Source organism: Camelus bactrianus, chromosome 10 (genome assembly GCF_048773025.1).
Source record: "Camelus bactrianus isolate YW-2024 breed Bactrian camel chromosome 10, ASM4877302v1, whole genome shotgun sequence".
Taxonomy (NCBI): Eukaryota; Metazoa; Chordata; class Mammalia; order Artiodactyla; family Camelidae; genus Camelus; species Camelus bactrianus.
In genome coordinates this window covers 45448458-45470562 of record NC_133548.1, presented here as the reverse complement: position 1 = coordinate 45470562, position 22105 = coordinate 45448458, and the positions used below count along the sequence as shown (strand labels likewise).

Below are 22105 nucleotides of genomic sequence, written 5' to 3'. Positions count from 1 at the left end.
ATAAAACATAGCAATAATCTTAACTCCCAAATCAAGCCTCAACTTGAATCCGTTTCTAACAGAAAGTAAGAATAAACAGCAAGGTGTGTTTCCCCCTTGATATTAGCTATTTACAACCTTTCTTTTACACTCCTTTCATGGAGTCCAAGATACAAATGTATTTTCCCAAGGTCTCTACTAGCCCTGTGTTTCTTTATGTCCTAAGTGCCTTGCCCTCCCATGTGCCCATCTAAGTGAGAGTCACAGAAATTATTGAAATACACCAGTGCAATGAAAATAAATGTTTTTATTAGACAGAGGCCAGATGCTCAAAATTCTTCGTAAGTTTTTCCAGATTCAGTTTTTGGGCTCTGAGGACAAGTAAGCCCTTCATGGAAATCAGGAAAGGAAGCTTAGTGGTATCTGTGGGCCAGGGCATTGGCCACACCCGCCACCACCTTCTGATAGGCAGCCTGCAGGTCCGGGGTGAATTCCTTGCCAAAGTGACGAGCCAGCACAACCACCAGCACGTTGCCCAGGAGCTGTGTGGAAGAGATAAGAAGCAAGGGCATGGTTAGCAGAGGGAGCAGAGGGACCCGGCTTGGACTCAGAGTATTTCAGTCTCATCCCAAGCTGTGCCCCTAAATATAAGCGGAACGATCGCCGAAGTGCAGAGGTTGCTCTTGATGTGAGTCCCCCACCATCAGCCTGAATTTATATTTAGAAATGTTTCTCCCTTTCTGCCTTAATTCCGAACTTAAGTCATCATTGTTGTCCTTTAGAACCATGTGAAGAAGCAACACTACTTTTTATCCTGCTTGCTTTGAAAGGAAGAGATAAGGGAGGAAACTGTTCAGTAACATTCCTGAAGTGGATTAAAAGAAGGTTTTTTTAATTAAACACTCAAAAAGTTTAATTTTAAAAAGAAAGAAGACATTGCAGAGAACAAACAGGAAAACAAGAATGAATGAGGTGGGGGAGGGTGTAGCTCAGTGGTAGAGTACGTGTAAAAGGTTCTGGGTTCAATTCCCTGTACCTCCATTAAAAAAAAATAAATAAACCAATTACCTCCCCTGCTACCTTGAGGGGAAAAAAAAAATGAACAAGAGGAAACGATGTTGAGCAAAGAGGGTAAAAGAAACCAGATGGTTCTGAGGAGCCCACAGTGATATTACCAGAATATCTCTTTTCCATTCTGAACTGCATCCTGCCATTCAGCCCTCCCCCGTGACACGAGCTGGACCATAAAAAAGGGGAAGAAGGGGAACATTGAGGGTCCCATGGACTCACCCTAAAGTTCTCAGGGTCCACGTGCAGCTTGTCACAGTGCAGCTCGCTCAGCTTAGCATAGGTGCCCTTGAGGTTGTCGAGATGATTCAGGCCATCACCAAAGGAGTTTAGCACCTTACTGCCATGGGCCTTCACTTTAGGGTTGTTCATGACAGCATCAGCAGTGGACAGGTCCCCAAAGGACTCAAAGAACCTCCGAGTCCAGGGGTAGACAACCAGCAGCCTAAGGGGTGAAACAGCCCAGGGGACGGAGGGAGTCAGTGCCTGTCAGAAACTCCGGGGACTGCTCTGTCTCCACATGCTCAGCTTCCAGTCCCTCTCCTTAAGCCTACCTCGTAAGCTGGATACCAACCTGCCCAGGGCCTCACCGCCAACTTCGTCCACCTTCACCTTGCTCCACAGGCCATGGACTGCATTCTTCTCGTCACCAGACAAATGCACCATGGTGTCTGTTTGTGTGGTTGCTAGTGAACACGGTTGTGTCAGAAGCAAGTGTAAGCAGCAGCTGGCCCTGCTCTTCCTTTTATGCCCAGCCCTGCCTCCTGCCCGCCCTGCTTCTGGGAGCAGATTGGCTCAGGCCAGGGTGTGGTTCCGAAGGATGAGGCTTGAAGGATGACAGTCATACCCTGCCTTGGCATTCCTGGCACTGACCTCAGACATTCAGCCCCCTCTGTGCGTATCTTCAGGTCCCATCCCAGCAATACCACTTACTACGAAAATCATCTTCCTTGGCAACTGGACTTGTACAATTTTTAGAATCACAGTTTGGTAATCTCTTAGAGACTGGCTCCTTAATTTTCTTAATACACAAATGAAGAATCCAAGGTCCAGAAAGCGGAAGGGATTTGCCCCCCTGTGGTTCAACTTAAGACTATACGGATGGGTTGGTATATATATAACTGAATCACTTTGCTGTACACCTGAAACTGACATTGTAAATTGACTACACATCTCTAAAAATGTAAGAATAAAAAATAATTAAAAGACAGAAAAAACAGAAACAAAACAAAACAAAAATAAAGACGATATGAAATTGTCTCCTGTGCCTTGAGAAAACATGAAATAATCACAAGGACAGCATGAATAAAGCCTGTGCCTCAGTTCTAAGTATGTATAGACTCTTGGCTTGGATTAAATCCTCCTTATAAGAAAACAAATATTCATGCATTCATTCACTTATTCATTCATTTTTTTCTTAAACTTAGTCATATGACCAAATAAATGACGATAGAAAAGTAGAATAAATATGAATCAAGAGTGTCCTGTGAAATAGTTACTCCATTCCATGTGGGGATCCACAGATTAAAAACACTCTCTCAATGTAGTAAGAAATACAAATAAGTAAAAATCAAATACTAAAATACTAAAAACCCGATTTTTAGTGACATCGAGGGAAGCAGTGTTTTCAAAGGCTAACCAGGGACATAGAACATGTTTCTTCCTGGACTGACCTGGGAAAGGGTCTGGGAGAGCTTAGAATTTTCTCTGTGATTTAAAATGAGGGGTAGAAATGTGGAAAGGCATTCCAGCTTTGCCTCAGATTATTTCTTTTTCTCCCTGAGGTCGCTAAGAATGCTGTGTTTGTTATAATTTCTTTTTTTTTTAACATTTTTTATTGATTTATAATCATTTTACAATGTTGTGTCAAATTCCAGTGTTCAGCACAATTTTTCAGTTATTCATGGACATATATATAATTTCTTTTATTTAAATTTGTCACCCATAATCCTATTTTCTCTCTACATTTTTGTTTGTTTAAACTTTCTTTTACTAAAATTTAATCTTCGCTCTATATAGCTTTTCCAGTAGTCCCTCTCCTATTTTCTTCCCCCATGTAATGAATCCTGTTAACTTCTTAGGCGGGAAAAAACTTCTGAAGTGTAGAATTCTGCTGCTGCTGATAAATTGGGAGCTCAAAATCTGCAGTTACTAACTACTATATATAAAAAACATAAGTAACAAGTTTCTACTGTATAGCACAGGGAACTATATTCAATATCTTATAGTAACCTATAATGAAAAAGAATCTGAAAACGAATATGTCTGTGTATGTATGAGTGAAACATTATGCTGTATATCAGAAATTGACACAACACTGTAAACTGACTATACTTAAATAGAAAAAAAAGATGCTATCAATTATTTAAAAAAAAAATGTAATTGAAAGGGCAAATCAGCCAGCATAAGATCTCAGAGCTCCCTGGGGGACTGTTGGTTATTTTCTCTACTTTCTATCATCTCTACCCTCTACATCTCCTCCCCTTCCTGAATTTCCATTTCCTTTCAGAAAGGAAAGGGCCATACATTTTTCACTTACCGTGTTTCTCCTTAGGCTCTTCTGATTCAGACACTTCGATGTCTGGAATCACCTCTCTCTCTCCTTTGCCGTCACTGGCAGCACATATTTAACAAAAATGTCTCAACCTTTTCGCTCTAATGCTCTGAAATGTCAACTGAAATATTTTTTGGTGAAGTAGAAGAAAAAGACTTTGCTATTTCTAGTTGTTCCAACGAAATTCATAAAATGCCCACTTTCATTGCTCCATTCTCCAAAATATTTTTTCCATCATTGCTTAATAAATAAAGATCCCTCACCCCTTTTACTTGTCCCAAGCTTCATCAAGTCCTTGGAACAAATTCTCTCTGATTATTCTCAGACATGCAGGAAAGGTTTGGTTCTTGTCTGGCTATCTGGAGGTTAGGGCAGAATTATACGCCCATAAAAAATTATATGGGTAAAAAAGAATTTAAACATTTTCAATTTATATTCATTCTTTTCTAAAACCCTGAAGCAAAGAAGATCTTACTATTGGTCTATCCCCGGGACAAAATTCCACATGATGACCTCTGGAAAAAGAGCTCTTTCAAATGTTTTAAATGTTAAAAACAAAAAAAACTAACTAACTAAAAAAACACGTTTACTCTGAACTTTAGGTTTTGAGTTTCATTTTATTAAATTTAAACCTCCATTAGCTTTATCACTGTTTTACATTCATACTGTTTTCAAGCTCCTGTTTTCACACCCCTGATATCAGAGGTCAGCAATATGTATGTGAAAGGACTGCTTCTGGGGAAGTTTGGACATGTCTTTTCAGGAAACCTGTGTCATGGAAAACTCACAGACCTTATTAAATAACAATATAGAATACAACTGTATTTTCCTGTAAAGAGGCAAATTGTCAAGGCTACAATTTTGCTGTCTTGAATGACAGAAATGATCACCTACTTAAAGACTTCCCTGCCATTTCCTGTTTTCAGAAATGGTTTTCTTAAATTATTTTCATTTTAATTAATTAATTCATTCATTTATTGAAGTATAGGTGATCTGCAATATCATATTAGTTTTGGGTGTACAACATAGTGATTCGATATTTTTATAAATCATACTCCATTTAAAATTATAATGAAATGTTGGCTACATACCCTGTGCTGTACACTATATCCTTGTTACTTATCCATCTTATACATGGTAGTTTGTGTCTCTTAATTCCCTACCCCAAGGTGTCCCTCCCCACTTCCCTCTCCCCAGTGGTAACCTTTTGTTCTCTAAATCTATATGTCAGTTTCTGTTTTTTTTTTAATATTAATTTGTCCATTTTGGTTTTTAGATTCCATATATAAGTGACAGCATACAGTATTCGTCTTTCTCTGTCTGACTAATTTCACTTAGCATAATACCCTCCAGATCAATCCATGTTGTTGCAACTGGCAAATTTTCATTCTTTTTTATGCCCAAGTAATATTCCATTGTGCATGCATATGTGTGTGTGTGTGTACCTAAATTTTCCTATTTTATCATCCTTCTTATGCCTTCCTCTGCCATGAATGGCCTATGAGTCACTTGTCTGTACTTACAACTGCTGCAGCCACCACAATCCGAGTCCCAGGACAAGAGTTGCTACTGACTTTCACTGTTGCTACTTAGTGTGACTAAAGAGTGAAACAGGCTTCCCCTAATATCCATAACCCTGCAGGGACAAGGCTGCAAATTGTAATAAGACATCAAAAGCTCAGACATCCTAGGCAAAAATAAGAAAGAGTGAATAGTGACAAATGGGGTTATGTTCAAAGCCTTGAGCTCAAATCCAGATCAGCACTCAAAGGTTCTGGAAAACTTCTTGGGCCCACTGCCATCTTCACCAATGCGAGCTCACTTGTCCTCTGTGAAAGGATCCACAGCATGTCTACTGTACTTTGATTCCAGCCCCACTGAGCACTAACACACACACACACACACACACACACACACACACACACACTACAAGTCCCCGAGAGAGAGAGACCTTTTTTACCCCTTACTTCAGTCTGTCAATTTTACCTAATCACTACCCTTCTATGCCAGGATGTGCCTAGTCTGAGTATAATTAAGAGGAAAAGTATTAACCTTCTTCAAGAGAATCAGGACATTTATGCAGTGATGCGTTGTTATGTCATTTGTTGCAAAAATTACATTCAATTAGAACTTCTGTGTACATGCTCTCATATTCAGTTTTAAATTCCCCAAATAGACCATTTCAGCAATCTAATCTGTATTTTTCTGCGTAAAGCACGGTCATTATTTACTCTTCTCTCCCAGATGTACAATCTCTTGGTTACCTCAGTTTTAGCATTCTTTCAAAAATGGTGAAGGAAAATAAAATAAAGCAAGATATGTTCAAATCAAATAAGTGAAATGAACCAGAGAACTGAGCTGAAAGTTCTTTATCAGACAGAAGCCACACTCCTGAGGATGGACATGACTTCCCCAAGTTCAGAAGATAGAATCTAGGGAAATAGGATCTTCCCATGGTCATCAAGAGCTAAGCCAAGATCTCAGTGGTACTTATGGGCCAGGGCATTGGCCACACCCACCATCACCTTCTGATAGGCAGCCTGCAGGTCCGGGGTGAATTCCTTGCCAAAGTGACGAGCCAGCACAACCACCAGCACGTTGCCCAGGAGCTGTGTGGAAGAGATAAGAAGCAAGGGCATGGTTAGCAGAGGGAGCAGAGGGACCCGGCTTGGACTCAGAGTATTTCAGTCTCATCCCAAGCTGTGCCCCTAAATATAAGCGGAACGATCGCCGAAGTGCAGAGGTTGCTCTTGATGTGAGTCCCCCACCATCAGCCTGAATTTATATTTAGAAATGTTTCTCCCTTTCTGCCTTAATTCCGAACTTAAGTCATCATTGTTGTCCTTTAGAACCATATGAAGAAGCAACACTACTTTTTATCCTGCTTGCTTTGAAAGGAAGAGATAAGGGAAAAATCAACATTAGATAACATTTTCTTTTTTTGTTAACCTTTGTTTCAAATGTTATTCCCAGGCTTCTTCCACTTAATTAGCTCCAAAGAATGAATTATGTGTAAAGCAAAAACTGAAAAGAGCTGCAATATTCAGGGGCTGGGGCTTAAAAAATATTAGAGACCTAGATTTTATCAGATTCATAAACAAAATATTAAAAAGCAGTCATAATATAAAATAGCAGCCCCTGGTAACTTCTTCAAGTTTTATCTTCTTCAGAAGTTGACTCAAGTCAGTTTGCTTCACTCTTGGACATCTCATCAAATTCTCCACAAGATCTGGAACTTCATAATCCTTATCCTCTCTAGTAGCAAGTGGTGTTTTTCCATCCACAGATTGATTGGGCAGAGGTGCAGGCAGTCTCCTTAAACTGGTCAGACTGTCTGTGCCAAGCTGGATTAAGATGCTGGGTAGCATTTCTGTCAGCTGCTTTAGCCTGTAGTGATGAAAGTATTTGCTGCCAGAGATGCCTGAAGTGTGTCGCTGCTCTTTGGTTTGTGAACGTATTCACCTCTTCAATACCAGAGTGCAAAAATAAGCGCAAAATGCATTAAAGACCTAAATGTAACACCGGATACTATAAAACTCCTAGAGGAAAGCATAGACAGAACACTCTTTAGCATAAATCATAGCGGTATTTTTTGGATCCATCTCTCAGCATAATGGAAATAAGAAAAAATAAACAAATGGGACCTAATTAAACTTAAAAGCTTTTGAACAGCAAATGAAACCATAAACAAAACAAAAGACAACCTACAAAATGGGAAAAATTATTTGCAAATGATGAGACCGACAATGGATTAATTTCCAGAATATACAAACAGCTCATACAGCTCAGTATCAAAAACAAACAAACAAATACCAACCCAATCAAAAAATGGGCAGAAGATCTAAATAGACATTTCTCCAAAGGAAGCATACAAATGGCCAACAGGCATATGAAAAGAAGCTCAATATTGCTAATTATTAGAGAAATGGAAATCAAAACTACAATGAGGTATCACCTCACACCAGTCAGAATGGCCATAATCAAAAAGTCTGCAAATAATAAATGCTGGAGAGGGTGTGGAGATAAAGGAACCTCATACACTGTTGGTAGGGATGTAAATTGGTACATCCACCATGGGAAACAGCATTGAGGTTCCTTAAAAAGCTAAAAATAAATTTACCATATGATCTAGCAATCCCACTCCTGGACATATATCAGGAGGAAACTCTAATTTGAAAAGATACATGCACCCCAGTGTTCATAGCAGCACTATTTACAATAGCCAAGACATGGAAGCAAACTAAATGTCCATCAACAGATGAATGGCTAAAGATGTGGAATATCACAATGGAATATTACCCAGCCATAAAAAATGAATGAAATAATGCCATTTTCAGCAACATGGATGGACCTAGAAATTATCATTTTAAGTGAAGTAAGTCAGGCAGAGAAAAACAGCTATCAAATGATGTCACTTATATGTGGAATCTTAAAAAGTGATACAAATGAACTTATTTACAAAACAGAAATAGACTCACAGACATAGAAAGCAAACTTAGGGTTAGCAAAGGGGAAAGGAGGGAGGGATAAACTAGAAGTTTAGGATTAACATATATGCACTACTATATATAAAATAGCCAACAAGGAACTACTGTATAGCATAGGGAACTATATTCATTATCTTATAATAATCTATAATGGAAAAGAATCTGAAAAAGAAAAAAAGAATATATATATATATATATATATATATATATATATATATATATATATATATATATATATAAACTGAATCACTTTGCCATACACCTGAAACTAACACAGCATTGTAAATCAACTGTACTTCAAAAAAAAATTGTATAAATTTGTTTTAGAGGGTAGAATAATGAGAGAAAAATAGTATGATATTGGAGTAGGGAGGGAAGTACAAATGCCATCTTCATTTTCAGACTTGAGCAATTAATAATGAGCAATTGATAATGTGATAGTCATTAAGATGAGGAACACAAAAAGAAGGCTAAATTAGCAGGAATCAGTTAGGAAAAGATCAGGAGGTCAGCCTTGGACATACTTTGCTTATGCACTATTGAGCAATCCAAAATGAAATATTAAGCAAATAGTTAGACATATAGATCTGAAGTGCAGAAATAATGCAATCAGTTCAAGAATATAGAATGAAACAGGGAACAGAGGAATAATAGATCATAGTGCATCATACAAACCACTACTGCTCCCTTTTCAGAAATAACAGACAACACACTTTACAAATGTCTCCTTGAAATCTGGGAACATATTTATGAGTTAGGAATTATTATCCCATATTACAAACAAAGGAATTGATTCTGAAAAATGTTAACTGAACTTTTTAAGGTGATAGGTTGATAATTCGATCCTTATTAATCCCAAAGCCCTGGCTTTTCACTTCTATGCAAGGGACTTGGGTCGAGAAATTTGAAGTGATTTTTACAAAAGTGACTGTGCCCACAAGTGAATTCTAGGCATTTTCTGTTCTGTTAATAGATTTCTTCTTTTCATTCACCAGACAGGGAACCTGGCTATCATCTGTGAGCTCTCCACTCTCTATTTCACAATGTTTCGAGTCCTGAAGCATCTTTGCCACAATGGTCCTTTACTTGATTTTTCCTTCGGTTCATTGTTCCTGTCAAGTTTAGACCTTTACCTATCACTTCACTGTAATCACAGCAAATTCCTGCAGCCACATCCAAAGTAGATTCTGCCTTGTCAGGTCTATGCCCACACATGGATCAATTTCCCTAAAATTTCCTATTCATGATGTCACTTTCTTGTACAAGAAACCTCACTGGTTCTTTTTACTTGTGATAATAGCTTCTTTTCCTGCTTTTTAAGGGCCAATTTCTCTTGTGCCAATTAGACCTGGCAAGCTGATTCCTGAATTTTCCCACACAAATGGCCTTTTATCTCCACCAAAGGCTTAATTGAATAAATATGTTCCAGGTCACAGAGCTGGCAAGTAGTGTACAGATTCAAACCAAGGCTTTCAGTTCAGCCTTAGGGATGGTTCCTCCATTAATAGCATTGAAGATGCTATAACTGCATTATTGCTGTTAAAAATATGTTTCTTATATTAAATAGAAGAGAATTATAGTCCAAAAAGAACTCCACCCTAAGTGTATAAAAGTAACAGCCTATAGAGGTCCCCTACTTCATGTCTTAACTACTCACTGTCAGCAATCATCTTGCATTTCTCAAGAGTAACTCCATTTTCTTCCTTTTTCTAAAGACCTTGTCCAACTCAAGGGTCTACTTTCCATTCCTAGGAGAACTACCCATCGAAGCCACTCTTATCCTGTAGAATCCTGTGAGTCTCTTCTATATCCTCTCCAAACTCCCATATTCCCATTCCCATTGGAGTGCTTTCTTTTAACTGAATCAACATAAAACATAAAGACAGAGAAAATACAAGGATGTTCCTTATAGAGCATTGTTTCTTATTTTATTTTTATTATAAAGGAGTTAAGTATGGAGACAAGACATTGTCTCCAGTCTTCAGGAGATGGACTCTTGGGACACAGGCACCAACATAGTTGGCCAGTCAACTAGTGGTACCTGTGGGCCAGAGCATTAGCCACAGCATCCGTCACCTTCTGCCAGGCAGCCTGCATCTGTGGGGTAAATTCCTTGTTGAAGTGTGTTGCCAAGACAATTGATATCTTGTTGCCTAGGAGCTGGGCATGAGAAGAAGATAATACACAGTAAATAAAAGGCCTCAAGCTTGCCTTGCAGCAAATAGATGCACCATCCGTTTCCTTCCTAATAAGAGTTTGAGCAACTTTCACGGTCATGCTCCCACAAAAGTGCATCATTATAGAATTGACATTGGCTTCAGTGCCTCTCAGCTAAAAACCTCCGCTGTGTTCTATTCTTCTCCACATTTGCCCTGCAAGCACCCAACCCCAGAACATTGCTATGGGCTACTTCTCTCCTTTTTTTAAAAGTAAAATCATAGGACTGTAAGGTCTCTTAATTGTGTAGTTTAAGTCCCCAGATATTGCATACATTCAGATGGGTTGGACACCCATTTGACAAGGAATCCAGTGCCTTGTATACAAGAACATCTCATGACTGCTGGGGTTGGGGGTGGGGGGCATAGGGAAATCATGAAAAAATCTCTTTTACTTTGCCCTGCACAGTTCTGGTTCATAACTCAGGAACCATGAATGTATTCATCAATTTTCTTAGAAAAGTTCAGTTGCACAAGTCAAGATGTACTTCTCCCTGACTCAATTTGTATTCCCTAGGCCAAAACATTCAGCTCAGTTTTGGCCAGTGTTCTTGACAATATGTATTTTTTCAGCGCTATCAGATGAATAGTAGCCTTCATTAGTCATAGTAATTACTCCACTTGGTCTTACCTTTGACCTTTGGAACAACTGAAATGCCAAAATCAAGGCTTTCCCTGAAATATTGCCTCCCAAAAATACCTCAAAAGGATAAGCTTTAAGTACCTGTGTTCTCTACCATAACCACACAGATACCTGGGAGGAGAGAACAGGGCACACACGTGCCTAGAACTCACCCTGAAGTTCTCAGGATCCACATGCAACTTGTCACAGGGCAACTCAATCAGCTTAGCAAAAGTGCCCTTGAAGTCTTCCATGTGCTTAACAGCATTTCCAAAGGAGGTCAGCACCTTCTCGCCATGGGCCTGGACCTTGGGGTTGCCAATTATTGCAGACTCAGAGTATAAGTTGCCAAAATTGTCAAAGAAACGCTGGGTCCATGGGTGGACGACCAGGAGTCTATGGGATGATCATAGTCACAGAGCAGATGGTGAGTCAGTGTATGTAAGAAACTTAACCAGTCCTTCTTTCTGGAACACTTCCTGCCTTTCTGCGCCCTGCCCCAGCCTCCAGTGCTTCCCTGCCCAGGCGCTCACCTCTGGCCACCTCCACGTTCACCTTGGACCACAGGCTAGCAATGGCAGCCTCTCCTCAGCAGTGAAATGCACCATGGTGTCTGAGAGCTTATGGTGATCACCAGAGTGCCAGAGCAAGTTTGTGCCACTGCTTCTCTACATGGCCTTTTGTTCTTCCTCTCTTGTCCCCAGGCCCTTGTTTCTCCCAATAAAATGATACTATTGGTCAAGGGTGGGTTGTCACCACCAAGGGTGGAACTTGGACAAGGGAGGGTCAGCAAGATGGACATTTGTGTCTCTGATAGTGTTGGGTGGCTCCATCAGGGGGCTTCTGCTGTCCTCTCCCCTACCATCTATTCTGCAGTTCATATCTCAATCTCTCCACCTCCACTATCCCTGAAGCAATCAGTAGGCTGACCTACTAGAATTAGGAAGGGTAAGAATTAGAGATCTATTGGACATTATGTCAAGTGTTTACAAGACTTCATTCTGCTGTTCACCAAGGTTATAGAAGAAGCCACAGCTCTTCTGAGTTACCAATTTTTTTAATTCTTTTTTTTTTTTAATTAAAAAAAAATTGGAGGGCGGGAGGGAGGTGATTAGGTATATTTATTTTAATGGAGGTACTGGGAATTGAACCCAGGACCTCCTGCATGTTAAGCATGCACTCTACCACTGAGCTGTACCCTCCCCCAGTTACCAAGTTTTGTAAAGCTTAGGTGGGGCTCATAATTTATAGTTCTTGTAAACAAGAAGAAAGACCCCAGTCCAGCATCACTTTGTGAACAAGATAGATAAGACTGGGTAATTTAGAGAAAAACTGAGCTTGAGTTGAACTCATTGTTGTTGAGTTCTATTAATAATATATACACTTGTCTGAACATATTTTTCTCATTCTGATTATATGGACAAGTGTCTCTGGCCAATACATGTATCTACACATTTTTGTCAGAGAATATGCAATTGAGTGTTGGGGAAAATGAGTTCTTGTGATCAGTGAAGAGAGTATTAGAATTCTCCTTGGCAATGGCTAGGGATTAAGGGAGTTGTGTCTGGTGTTTGCTCTCTTCCTGTGTTTAACGTTCCCTTCTGTCTAATCAGGCAGAGACATTCTTCACTGATAGTATACCACACACCACTGCCACTGTGATCTAAGGTACTTTGGTCTCATGCATCTCAAACAAGCATTTATAGAACTAGACAGGGTATACACGTCTAGTGAGAGAGGGAATGGTTCATTTTATTTTATTTTCTCAGAATTTATTGCTCTTGCATTTTGAGCTCTAGAAAGCAGTTTTTTTGTTTCTCCTTGAGATCAATATTACCACCCCCAAAAAATATATGTATATATACATGGAGTTTATTTATTCTGTATAATAAATATATACATATAGGTATATGCATATACATATGTGTAATAAATAATCTACATGTATATTTATAGTGTTATCCTAAAATTTGAACAGTTCAAGCCAATATTATTATTGCTGAATTTCTACTATTAGAAAAATCTTTAAAAAAGAAAAGAAAAGAAAAGAAATCTTTTCTTTGATATAGTGAGAGAATTTTGATATAGTGATATATCAAAATATATTTGATATATTTGATATAGTGAGAGAATTTTATCTTTTCAGTTTAGAAAAGACTTAAATGTAAAATGTGGATAAGAAGTGCTAAGTTTCCAGAAGCTAGTTTACCATGACCAACTTGATTATCTGTGAGCTTTCAGTCCCCAGCTGTGTTGATGTGAGCATTTTGGTACAGAGATAGAAGGAAAAGAGTTTGAATTAATGCCAAAAGGATTTGCTTCAAGAGAAGAGATCCATGAAATAAAAGAAAGGAGAGGAAATTCTGACCACAGCTAGGAATCCCACTTAGACTCAGTTGTGGGTCTGGCTTGCAGGGGTGGCTCCAGGTACTTGCTGATGTACTTGGTCCTCATACCCATCTTCACAGGAGTGCATGCACAGTGCAATCCCTCAGACTCAGGGACATTGGCTACACTAATAAATGTTGATGAATAACTGCTCATCTTTCCAGCAAACCAGGTAGTGATTCTAAAAGTTACCTCTAACTTCTGTTTTTCTCTCATCCTTTTTAGACAGTCACTTTCCGAGACTTTTTGATTCTTTTTGATCATGATTGTTCCACATTTCCAGTTTATTCCATGCCCACTGCTCCCACTGTTACCTAGATGCTTGTCACATCAAGGCTAGATCATCATCTTAGTCATCTAACTGTCTTCCACTCCTTCATGATGTATTAAAAACATGCATGTATTGAGGCCACTCATGCCATGCATTGTTTTAAACAGCGGGAATATTGGATGAACAAAACAGTTTAATCTAATCTCATGATGCTCACATTCTAGTGGACAGAGAAGACTAACATTAACAATTAAGCTAGTAAATAAATAGGATAACTTCAGATTGTGTTTTATGACAAGAAGGAAATGCATCTGATGATATAGTAGCAAGTGATGACAGAAAAATAATATAAAGATACATGTCCTAAAGGAAGTCACACTTGAAGCAAAAGCCTTGATGACAAGATGGGGTTAGGCACAAGTCATGTGGAGAAACAAGTTGCTGGAAGTGGGAAGGTTAAGTGCAAAATTCTGAGGCTGGAGAGAAAAGAAAAAAGAGAGAAAGGAAAAACAAACTTGAGGTTTAGATAAAAACATTACAAAGGCAGAGTAAAATGTGTTAAGGGAAGAGTGGGAGGAAGTAAAGTTGGAGAGGTGAGCCTAGGCCTTATTATTTTGGTACATGAGATTAGAGTGGGTATTATATTTTGACTTTATTTTTTAATTTTTAAAATTTAATTCCAGTTTTATTGAGATATAATTGACATACAGCCCTGCATAAGTTTAAGGTGTACAGCGTAATGATTTGACTTACATATATTGTGAAAAGATTGCCACACTTAGTTAACATCTAATATCTAATATAGATAACAAAAAAAGAAAAAAAATTTCTCTTTATAACGAGAACTTTTAGGGTGTTCTCTTAGCAGCTTTCAAATATACCATACAGCAGTGTTAACGATAGTCATCTTGTTGTAAATTACATCCCTAGTACTCATTTATCTTATAACTGGAAGTTTATAAATTTAGCCCACCTTAATCAACTTCCTCAACTCCTTACCCCCACGTCTGCTAAGGCTTTAGAATAAAAATGAAAGCCAGTAGAGATGTGTAAATCTTGCATTCACATAATGTCTCATCTATTCAGTGCCCACATCCAAACTAATCTTCCTAACTTCTCTGTTTATCACATTGTACTCTTGCCTAAAAACAGGCATTAACTTCTAGTCATAGAAAAAAAATCCTGTGATCTAGCCTCTCCAACCACTCTATGCTATTTCTTTCCTTTTCCTTTTGATCTCACGGTACTGATCTGTGGCTCTGAGCTGACTTTTGAGCCTCTTTTGGTTCATGTCCCCCACCTAAACCTTCATCTCTCTAAGCAGTTTGCAATGAACTCTCTCTCTTGAAATGCTGTAGTAGCCAATCTGCATGCTTGAGCATTGTCTCCCATTTTATTTATGTATGTATTGGTATACTATTATATATATATGTGGAATACTATTCAGCCATAAAAAAGAATAAAATAGTACCATTTGCAGCAACATGAATGAACCTGGAGATCGCCATTCTAAGTGAAGTGAGGCAGAAAGAGAAAGAAAAATACCATATGATGTCACTTATATGTGGAATCTTAAAAAAAAAAAAAAAGGACACAAATGAACTTATCTACAAAATAGAAACAGACCGACATCGAGAATAAACTTATGGTTACCAGGGGGTAAAGAGGGTGAGAAGGGATACATTGGGAATTCAAAAATTGCACCTTTTGGGGAGTGATGGAAATGTTAGGTATCTTGATTGTGGTGTGGTTTTGTAAGTGTATACATCTATCAAAATTCATCTAATTGTACATCTGAAATATGTGTACTTTACTGTACAGGAACCATGCCACAATAAAGGTGTTTAAAAAAAAGGAGAAATAAACCTTTGTTACAGCCTACAAAAACAAACAAACCAACCAAAAACAGCTGTTCCTTAGTGACTCTACACTCCTGGGCAGGGCTCTCCGTGATACTTGTGAGCCATGACTTTAACCAGTTCAGTCATTATCTTCTGCCAAGCAGCCTGCACTTGAGGGGTGAATTCTTTTTCAAAATGGTTTATCAAGAAAAATCACTAGCTTCTTCCCAAGGTCTGTGGAGGTGGAAAGAGATAACAGATATGCACAGTAAGCAGAGAGCTCCAGGCTGGCCTTTCAACTCCCACCTGGAACCAAGCTGTGTCAACTTCCCTCAAAGCTGGGGCCTTGCCAAGGCACTAAACACTGCTGATTTATTCCTCTTGCTAGACTAATACCTGACCATAATTTCACTCTTTATATCTTCTTAACACCACCCACCTCATATTTTATGGGCTTAAAACCCAAAACTCATAGCTTTCTTTTTATGCCCACTCTAGACCACATGTCCTGGCTGTTTCCCTCCCTCAGACACACGTCACTCTGCTTCTGGATAGGATGTAAGTTTGAAATGGCTCTTTAGAAGCAATTTTGTACAAATATCCAGCAAATGTATTAATAGCCTTAGCAATATCTTTGTGAATTCTAGGTTTCTCCCTTAAATGGAGTCTATATATGCCTACGTAGCTATTTATACTCTGAGAAACAAATTCATCCCAGTACAGCTGATCAAAAACTACATTAGATAAACTCTAATCCCAAACTGTGCTCAATCCTCAGTTTGTACAGATAGGAATCTATCCTATACTACCACCAGCAATGCTTTTACATCTGTCATGAGTCCCTCCATTCTGCATTTCTTGCACTGAACCTTATGAAGCTTAATGACCCACAAGTTGTGTGTTGTCTTATCTAATCTCACAAATGTCTCTGTTTTATCCTCTTCACACGCCCCATCTCCAAAACATCCAATCCCCATGGAATTCTTGCTATCTTCTGAGTAGACACAAAAGCAAAAGGCACAGAGGAAAAGACAAGAACATTTCATATAGAGTATAATTTTTTTCATTTTATCAGGAGTTAAGTCTGGAGACAGGGCACTCTCTTGGAACACAGATCACTCCACCAGCTTGGTTGGACAGGCAATTCAGTGGTACCTGTGGGCCAGAGCATAAATCACAGTAGTTGTCAGCTTCTGTCAGGCATCCTGCATCTGTGAGGTAAATTCCTTGCTGAAGTGGGTTGCCAAGATTATCAAAATCACGTTGCCTAGGAGCTGGGGAGAGATTGCAGATGAAAAGAAGATAGTACACAGTAAACAGAAAGCCTCAATCTGGCCTTACAGTAGATAGATACAATACCCATTTGCTGCCTGACCTGAGTTTGAGCAACTTACAGGGCCACATTCCCACACACACACAAAAAAAAATGTCACTATGGGCTCCACGTTGGCTTCAATAGGACTCCCAGCTTTCTGTCTCTCGTTGTATTCTATCCTCCTGTCATTTGCCCTGCCAACTCACAACCCCAGAACATTGTTATGAATTGCTTTACTCTAGTCTTTTTTTTTTAAAAGGAAGACTATAGTACTTCCAGGGGTCTTAAGAAATAGTACATACAGCATATGGAACTATATTCAATATTTTGTAATAAACTATAATGAAAAAGAATCAGAAAAAAGAAAAATATGTGTATATATTTGTATAACAATCACTTTGCTGTACACCTGAAAGAAAAACAATATTGCAAAATAACTATACTTTAATTTTTAAAAAAGAAGTAGTGTAAGTCTCCAGTCATTACATGCGTACAATTTTCCTGAGCATTCATATAAAAAAGAACCCTGCACCATGGGTACGAGGACAAATTATCATTATGCAGGAGGAAATTTTCATCTTTTTGAAAAGCTTGCCCTTACTTTGTCCTTGTTGGTTCTGTTCTAACTTCAAGAACTGTGAATTTTAAAATGTTAAAAAAAAAAAAAAAAAGGAACCGTGCCAAAAGTTGTCCATCAATTTTCACAGAAATTTTCAGTTACCAATGGCCAGATGCTCTTCTCCTTGCCCAAACTTGTGTCCCCAAGTCCAAGACATTGAGTTTAATTTCAGTCAGTACTCTTTATAAGATGTATTTTTCAGAAATATCAAATGCAAGTGGCCTTCTACTATGTCTATTTCTTATTCTACCTAGGCTCAGCTATGCCATTTACAGAACTCTTTCAAAATCAATCCCATCACCAAAATACCATTCCCCACAGCTAACCCCTATTTCACAAGAGGTAGCTGCTTCTGTTATCAAAAGTAGCATTAATTAACAGATACACATCACTGCATATAAAATGGATAAACAACAAGGACCTACTTGTATAACACAGGGATATATCTTCAGTATCTTGTAATGAGCCGTAAGGGAAAAGAAATGAAAAAAAGAAAAAAAGTAAGTATGTATATGTATAACTGAATCTCTTTGCTGCACGCCTGAAACTAACATTGTGAATCGACTATGCTTCAGTGAAAAATAAGAATTAAAAAAAAAGTAGCCCTAGCACAGATACCTGGGATGAGAGAATGGAGCACACGCATGCCCAGAACTCACTCTGAAGTTCTCAGTATCCACAGGCAATGCATCACAGTGCCTCTCACTAGGCTTAGCAGAAGTGCCCTTGAGGTCATCCACATGCTTAACAGCATTTCCAAAGGAGGTCAGCTCCTTCCTGTCATAGGCCTTGACCTTGGGGTTGCCCATTATTGCAGACTCAGAGTATAAGTCAGAATAATAGTTGAGGGGCAAGAAAGATGAAGAGATTGATGGATTGAAAATGTACATTGCTCCCATTTGTTGACTGACTGATTATGTACAAAGGTTTAGTGCCGTGAATAGCCTCTGTTTACTCTGTTTAGAGGCATAATGAGCCTCTATAAGGCTCAGAGAGACCAGTACTGTTGACAGCCTGCGACTGTGTAATCATTGGTCTCTCATTCCCATTCTGGACACAAAAGGTCAAATTTGAAGGTAATTCACAGGACAAATTCTGATCAACATGTGGGAGCAATGAAATGCCTAATAGAGTTAAATTTGCCAAGATGTGGCACTCTAACTTGTAAAGTGTGGAAGTCTCAATCTTTGATATGAGAATTTGACTCAAGTCCTGAAGGTCTTAATTCCCTGAGCAACCTAGCAATAACTCCCTCAAGAGTGATTGAGTTAATGGCATCCCTATATGAGGGTTTCCAGGTCATCGCAGATCTCTTCTTGATAGACCCAGGCTGGGAGCTTTCGGTCATCTACCACCACCTACCTCCTTCCTCCTCATCTACCCTACCCGATTAGAAAACATGTCTTCTTCACTCTCGCTTTGTCTGTCCCTCACTTTATGCAGTCCTCGCTCCTCCTCTTGGGTTGAGGCCATTATGTCTGTTCCCCTAAACTAGCATCCATATCTAGTCTTTGCAATTTTTAAGTCATTTTGTGTGTATTAAGCAGATTACTTCCCTCCAAATCCTATTCCTTAAGTTGTTTAAAGTTCTAAGAATGTTTATTGTTTAATCTTGCCATTAGCATAGTAAGAGCTTTTACTGTTTTTTTCAAGCCCTTGCACTATCTAGCCTTTCTACTCACCTATGTCTTACTCTCCCTTCTACTTCCAGAGAGCCATTCTCATGCAAGTTACCAAGCCCTGGCTTGCTAGTTTTAGACAATGAGCTTTTTTTGGTATCTTAACTCCTACATGAAGACTTGATCATTCTCCCCCTGCCCCCGAAAATTTACACAATATCCTAACACTAACTTTATTTCAATTCATGTTACATTCAGTCGGAATGCACAGTGATTCCAAGTGTCTTAGCCTTGGCTCCCCAGGAAGACAGTAGGACCGTTTAGGAAAGAGCAGGCTGTTGTCGGTTCATGGAGACTTTTTCTGGAAGACCCTTAGCCATCCCTCAACTCATCTTCTTATCTCCAATCCAAACGCACAAGATATATGACAACTTAGCTCATTCAAAATGTACATTAGAGCCAACTGAAATAGTAACTCCAGCCTAGACCATAGATCCCTACAAAGCTTTCTTTTTTAAACTGAACTCTGGCAGGTACCACAAATCTACCTTATTTTCCCCTCAGATATGGCTTACTACCTCCTTTCTTTCCCCCTTTGGTAAGTTTTTGTTGCACTGTACCATAATAAGGTCTGCCCACTTAACTAACCACTTTCCACCCCAGAAAACTTCTCCATCTCAGCATCCTCCCAGATCATCCAGAATCCTCCCAAAATGTCTATCTTCTGTTGATGAGTCCCAGCACTCTTCTTAAAGGGCTCCTGTTTCTCCCTATGTCTCTTCCTCACCCCTCAGCCAATGAACCTTTTCTCCTTTAACACAAGAGTCAATGATGGAGAAGACACAATATTAATTTTTGATTAATGAATAGAATGTATTTTATTAAGAAGAAGCTGTGCTCTCAAGGCCAAACCCCAGTCCCCACATGCAGAAGGAAGGCGGTGGGGACACAAAAGGGCTCTGGTGAACTGAAAAGAGGACTCAATGGTACTTGTGGGCCAGAGCATTGGCGACACCAGCCACCAGCTTCTGCCAAGCAGCCTGCACATCAGGGGTGAAATCTCTACCAAAGTGAGAAGCCAGGACGATCACCATCACGTTGCCCAGGAGCTGTTAGGTAAAAGACAAAATGACAATTAGGCAGGTTGAGTAGAAGTTTCCAGAAAGAATTACAGGGAAAAAAATCTCAATACTCACACCCTCTCCCAACTCCACATCTTAAACTTCTTCAAAGATTGTGCCTATGCAATGAATTCAGATAAGCTAGTTCTTAAATTTAACTTCAAGTTTAAGTCCTTAAATTTTTAATTTTAATTAATGGGCCCTCCATTCAACATTCTGCCTACCTATATCCCCACCCTCTCTCACATTTCCCCACTTTCCTTTGTCTCTCTCCCTCCCTCTCACATTTACCCATGGTCTAATTTCTGTAATCATAGGATTTCAGAGCTACATAGGTTCTTAGAGTGTTTAGTAAAGTCTCCAACCAATGCAGGAATAAGCTTTCACATAGTCACAAAACTGACAAGGAATTTAAAATATTGGAGATTAGTTGTTGTATTTTTCTTTGAGACAATCTGCCTAAAATTTTTTTCTCCCAAATCTCTTTCTAAACTTCAATCATCAGGAACTACATAAAATAAGATATTTCTCCTTCCAAAAGGCAGGCCTTCATCCACCAAAAGCCAACTTCATTCCTCTTACTCGCTAGTGTAAACACATGCAGTTCTGACAAAAGTTCCTGAAAAGTTTTAAGCCAACTCAGGCTACTAGTAGCCCTTTACTGTCACTAGTTTTGAATCAAGATGGGCTTAGTTATGTCCACTGGAGGTCTGCCCCACAACACCAAGTTCAACCTATGATTTCTGAAATCTTTGCTATTCTTTCCAACCAAAGACACAACTTTCATTGTTAATCCAAAGTAAAAAGTGAAAAAAATGAGTATTTTCTGAACTCACCCTAAAGTTCTCAGGGTCCACGTGCAGCTTGTCACAGTGCAGCTCACTCAGCTTAGCAAAGGCGCCCTTGAGGTTGTCCATGTTCTTAATAGCATCTCCGAAGGAGGTCAGCACCTTCTTGCCATGGGCCTTGACCTTGGGATTTCCCATTATGGCAGAGGGAGAGGACAGGTTGCCAAAGCTGTCAAAGAACCTCTGGGTCCAGGGGTAGACTACCAGGAGCCTAGGAGACATGACCATAGCAGATGGAAGATCAGCAACTCTCCAAAACCTTGAGTACTTCCCTGGTCAATTTGCCAAGCTCATATTCACCATCCTCCCCCGTGCACTGAAATCCAGTTCCTACCTGCCCAGAACCTCGCCTCCAGCCTCTTCCACATTCACTTTGCCCCACAGGCTGGTGACAGCAGCTTTCTCCTCGGCAGTAAAAAGCACCATGATGTCAGGTCTTGGAGCTGACAGGTGATCGCAGAAGTGTCAGAAGCAAGTATGTGCTGCTGTCAGAAGGTGTGACCTTTTATTCTTTACTGCTGGACTGCTGGCCCCTTCTTTCCCCTAGTACTTAGAAGTCATTGGTCAAGCTTTGTCCCTCAGGGGTGGAGTCAGGTCAGGAAATGGTCAGTACTGAAGATGTATACTGGGTTCGTGATAATGTATATTGGTTTCTGAGAAACCTTTCCTTTCTTGGCTCCTCCTCCACCGACAACACAATTTTCCATTCATTCCGCCTTTGCACCCTCTTTGCTCCTCACATCATCCTCCAGGATGACATGTGTCTCTGCCATTCTCTTTCTTCCAGAAAAATTCCTAGAGAGAAGCCAAGCCCAAGATAAAGAAAGAGTTCCAGTCAAACCAGGTTTAATTTTGGGGTTAAGGATGGTGACAGGGATAAAATCAGGGTTAAAAAAAAAAAAAAAAGCAATTGTTGACACAGAATCTCAGCCAGTTCCAGCTGTATTGAAGAGTGGATTATATTCTCCTCTAGTAACAGCCTTTTGGAACAGAGTTGGCTTGTTTCCAGGGATCTGGTCCATCCCATGTTTTCTCATCACTAAAGTTGTGGAAAAGGGCTTCAGGAAGTTTTACCATGTTTAAAAGCAGCATGTCTGTAGCTCAATACGAGATGTATGAATTCTGATTCTGAAGATCCTGTGGGCTGAATATAGTTT

General features: G+C 39.4%; 2 protein-coding genes and 1 pseudogene across 2 annotated transcripts; all 3 read right to left on the bottom strand.

The window, feature by feature from the left end:
- Positions 1 to 266: 266 nt before the first annotated feature.
- LOC105061856 (hemoglobin subunit beta-like) lies at positions 267 to 1779 on the bottom strand. Its single transcript, XM_010945990.3, has 3 exons — positions 1622 to 1779; positions 1270 to 1492; positions 267 to 521 (listed from the first exon to the last, which is right to left on the bottom strand). The coding sequence occupies exons 1-3, from the start codon at positions 1711 to 1713 to the stop codon at positions 393 to 395; spliced, it is 444 nt and encodes a 147-aa protein (XP_010944292.1). The 5' UTR covers positions 1714 to 1779; the 3' UTR covers positions 267 to 392.
- A 4285-nt stretch (positions 1780 to 6064) lies between these two features.
- Positions 6065 to 11534, bottom strand: LOC105061855 (hemoglobin subunit epsilon-like; annotated as a pseudogene).
- An 8425-nt stretch (positions 11535 to 19959) lies between these two features.
- Positions 19960 to 21730, bottom strand: LOC105061853 (hemoglobin subunit epsilon-1). Its single transcript, XM_010945988.2, has 3 exons — positions 21283 to 21730; positions 20937 to 21159; positions 19960 to 20088 (listed from the first exon to the last, which is right to left on the bottom strand). The coding sequence occupies exons 1-3, from the start codon at positions 21372 to 21374 to the stop codon at positions 19960 to 19962; spliced, it is 444 nt and encodes a 147-aa protein (XP_010944290.1). The 5' UTR covers positions 21375 to 21730.
- Between the last annotated feature and the right edge of the window lie 375 nt (positions 21731 to 22105).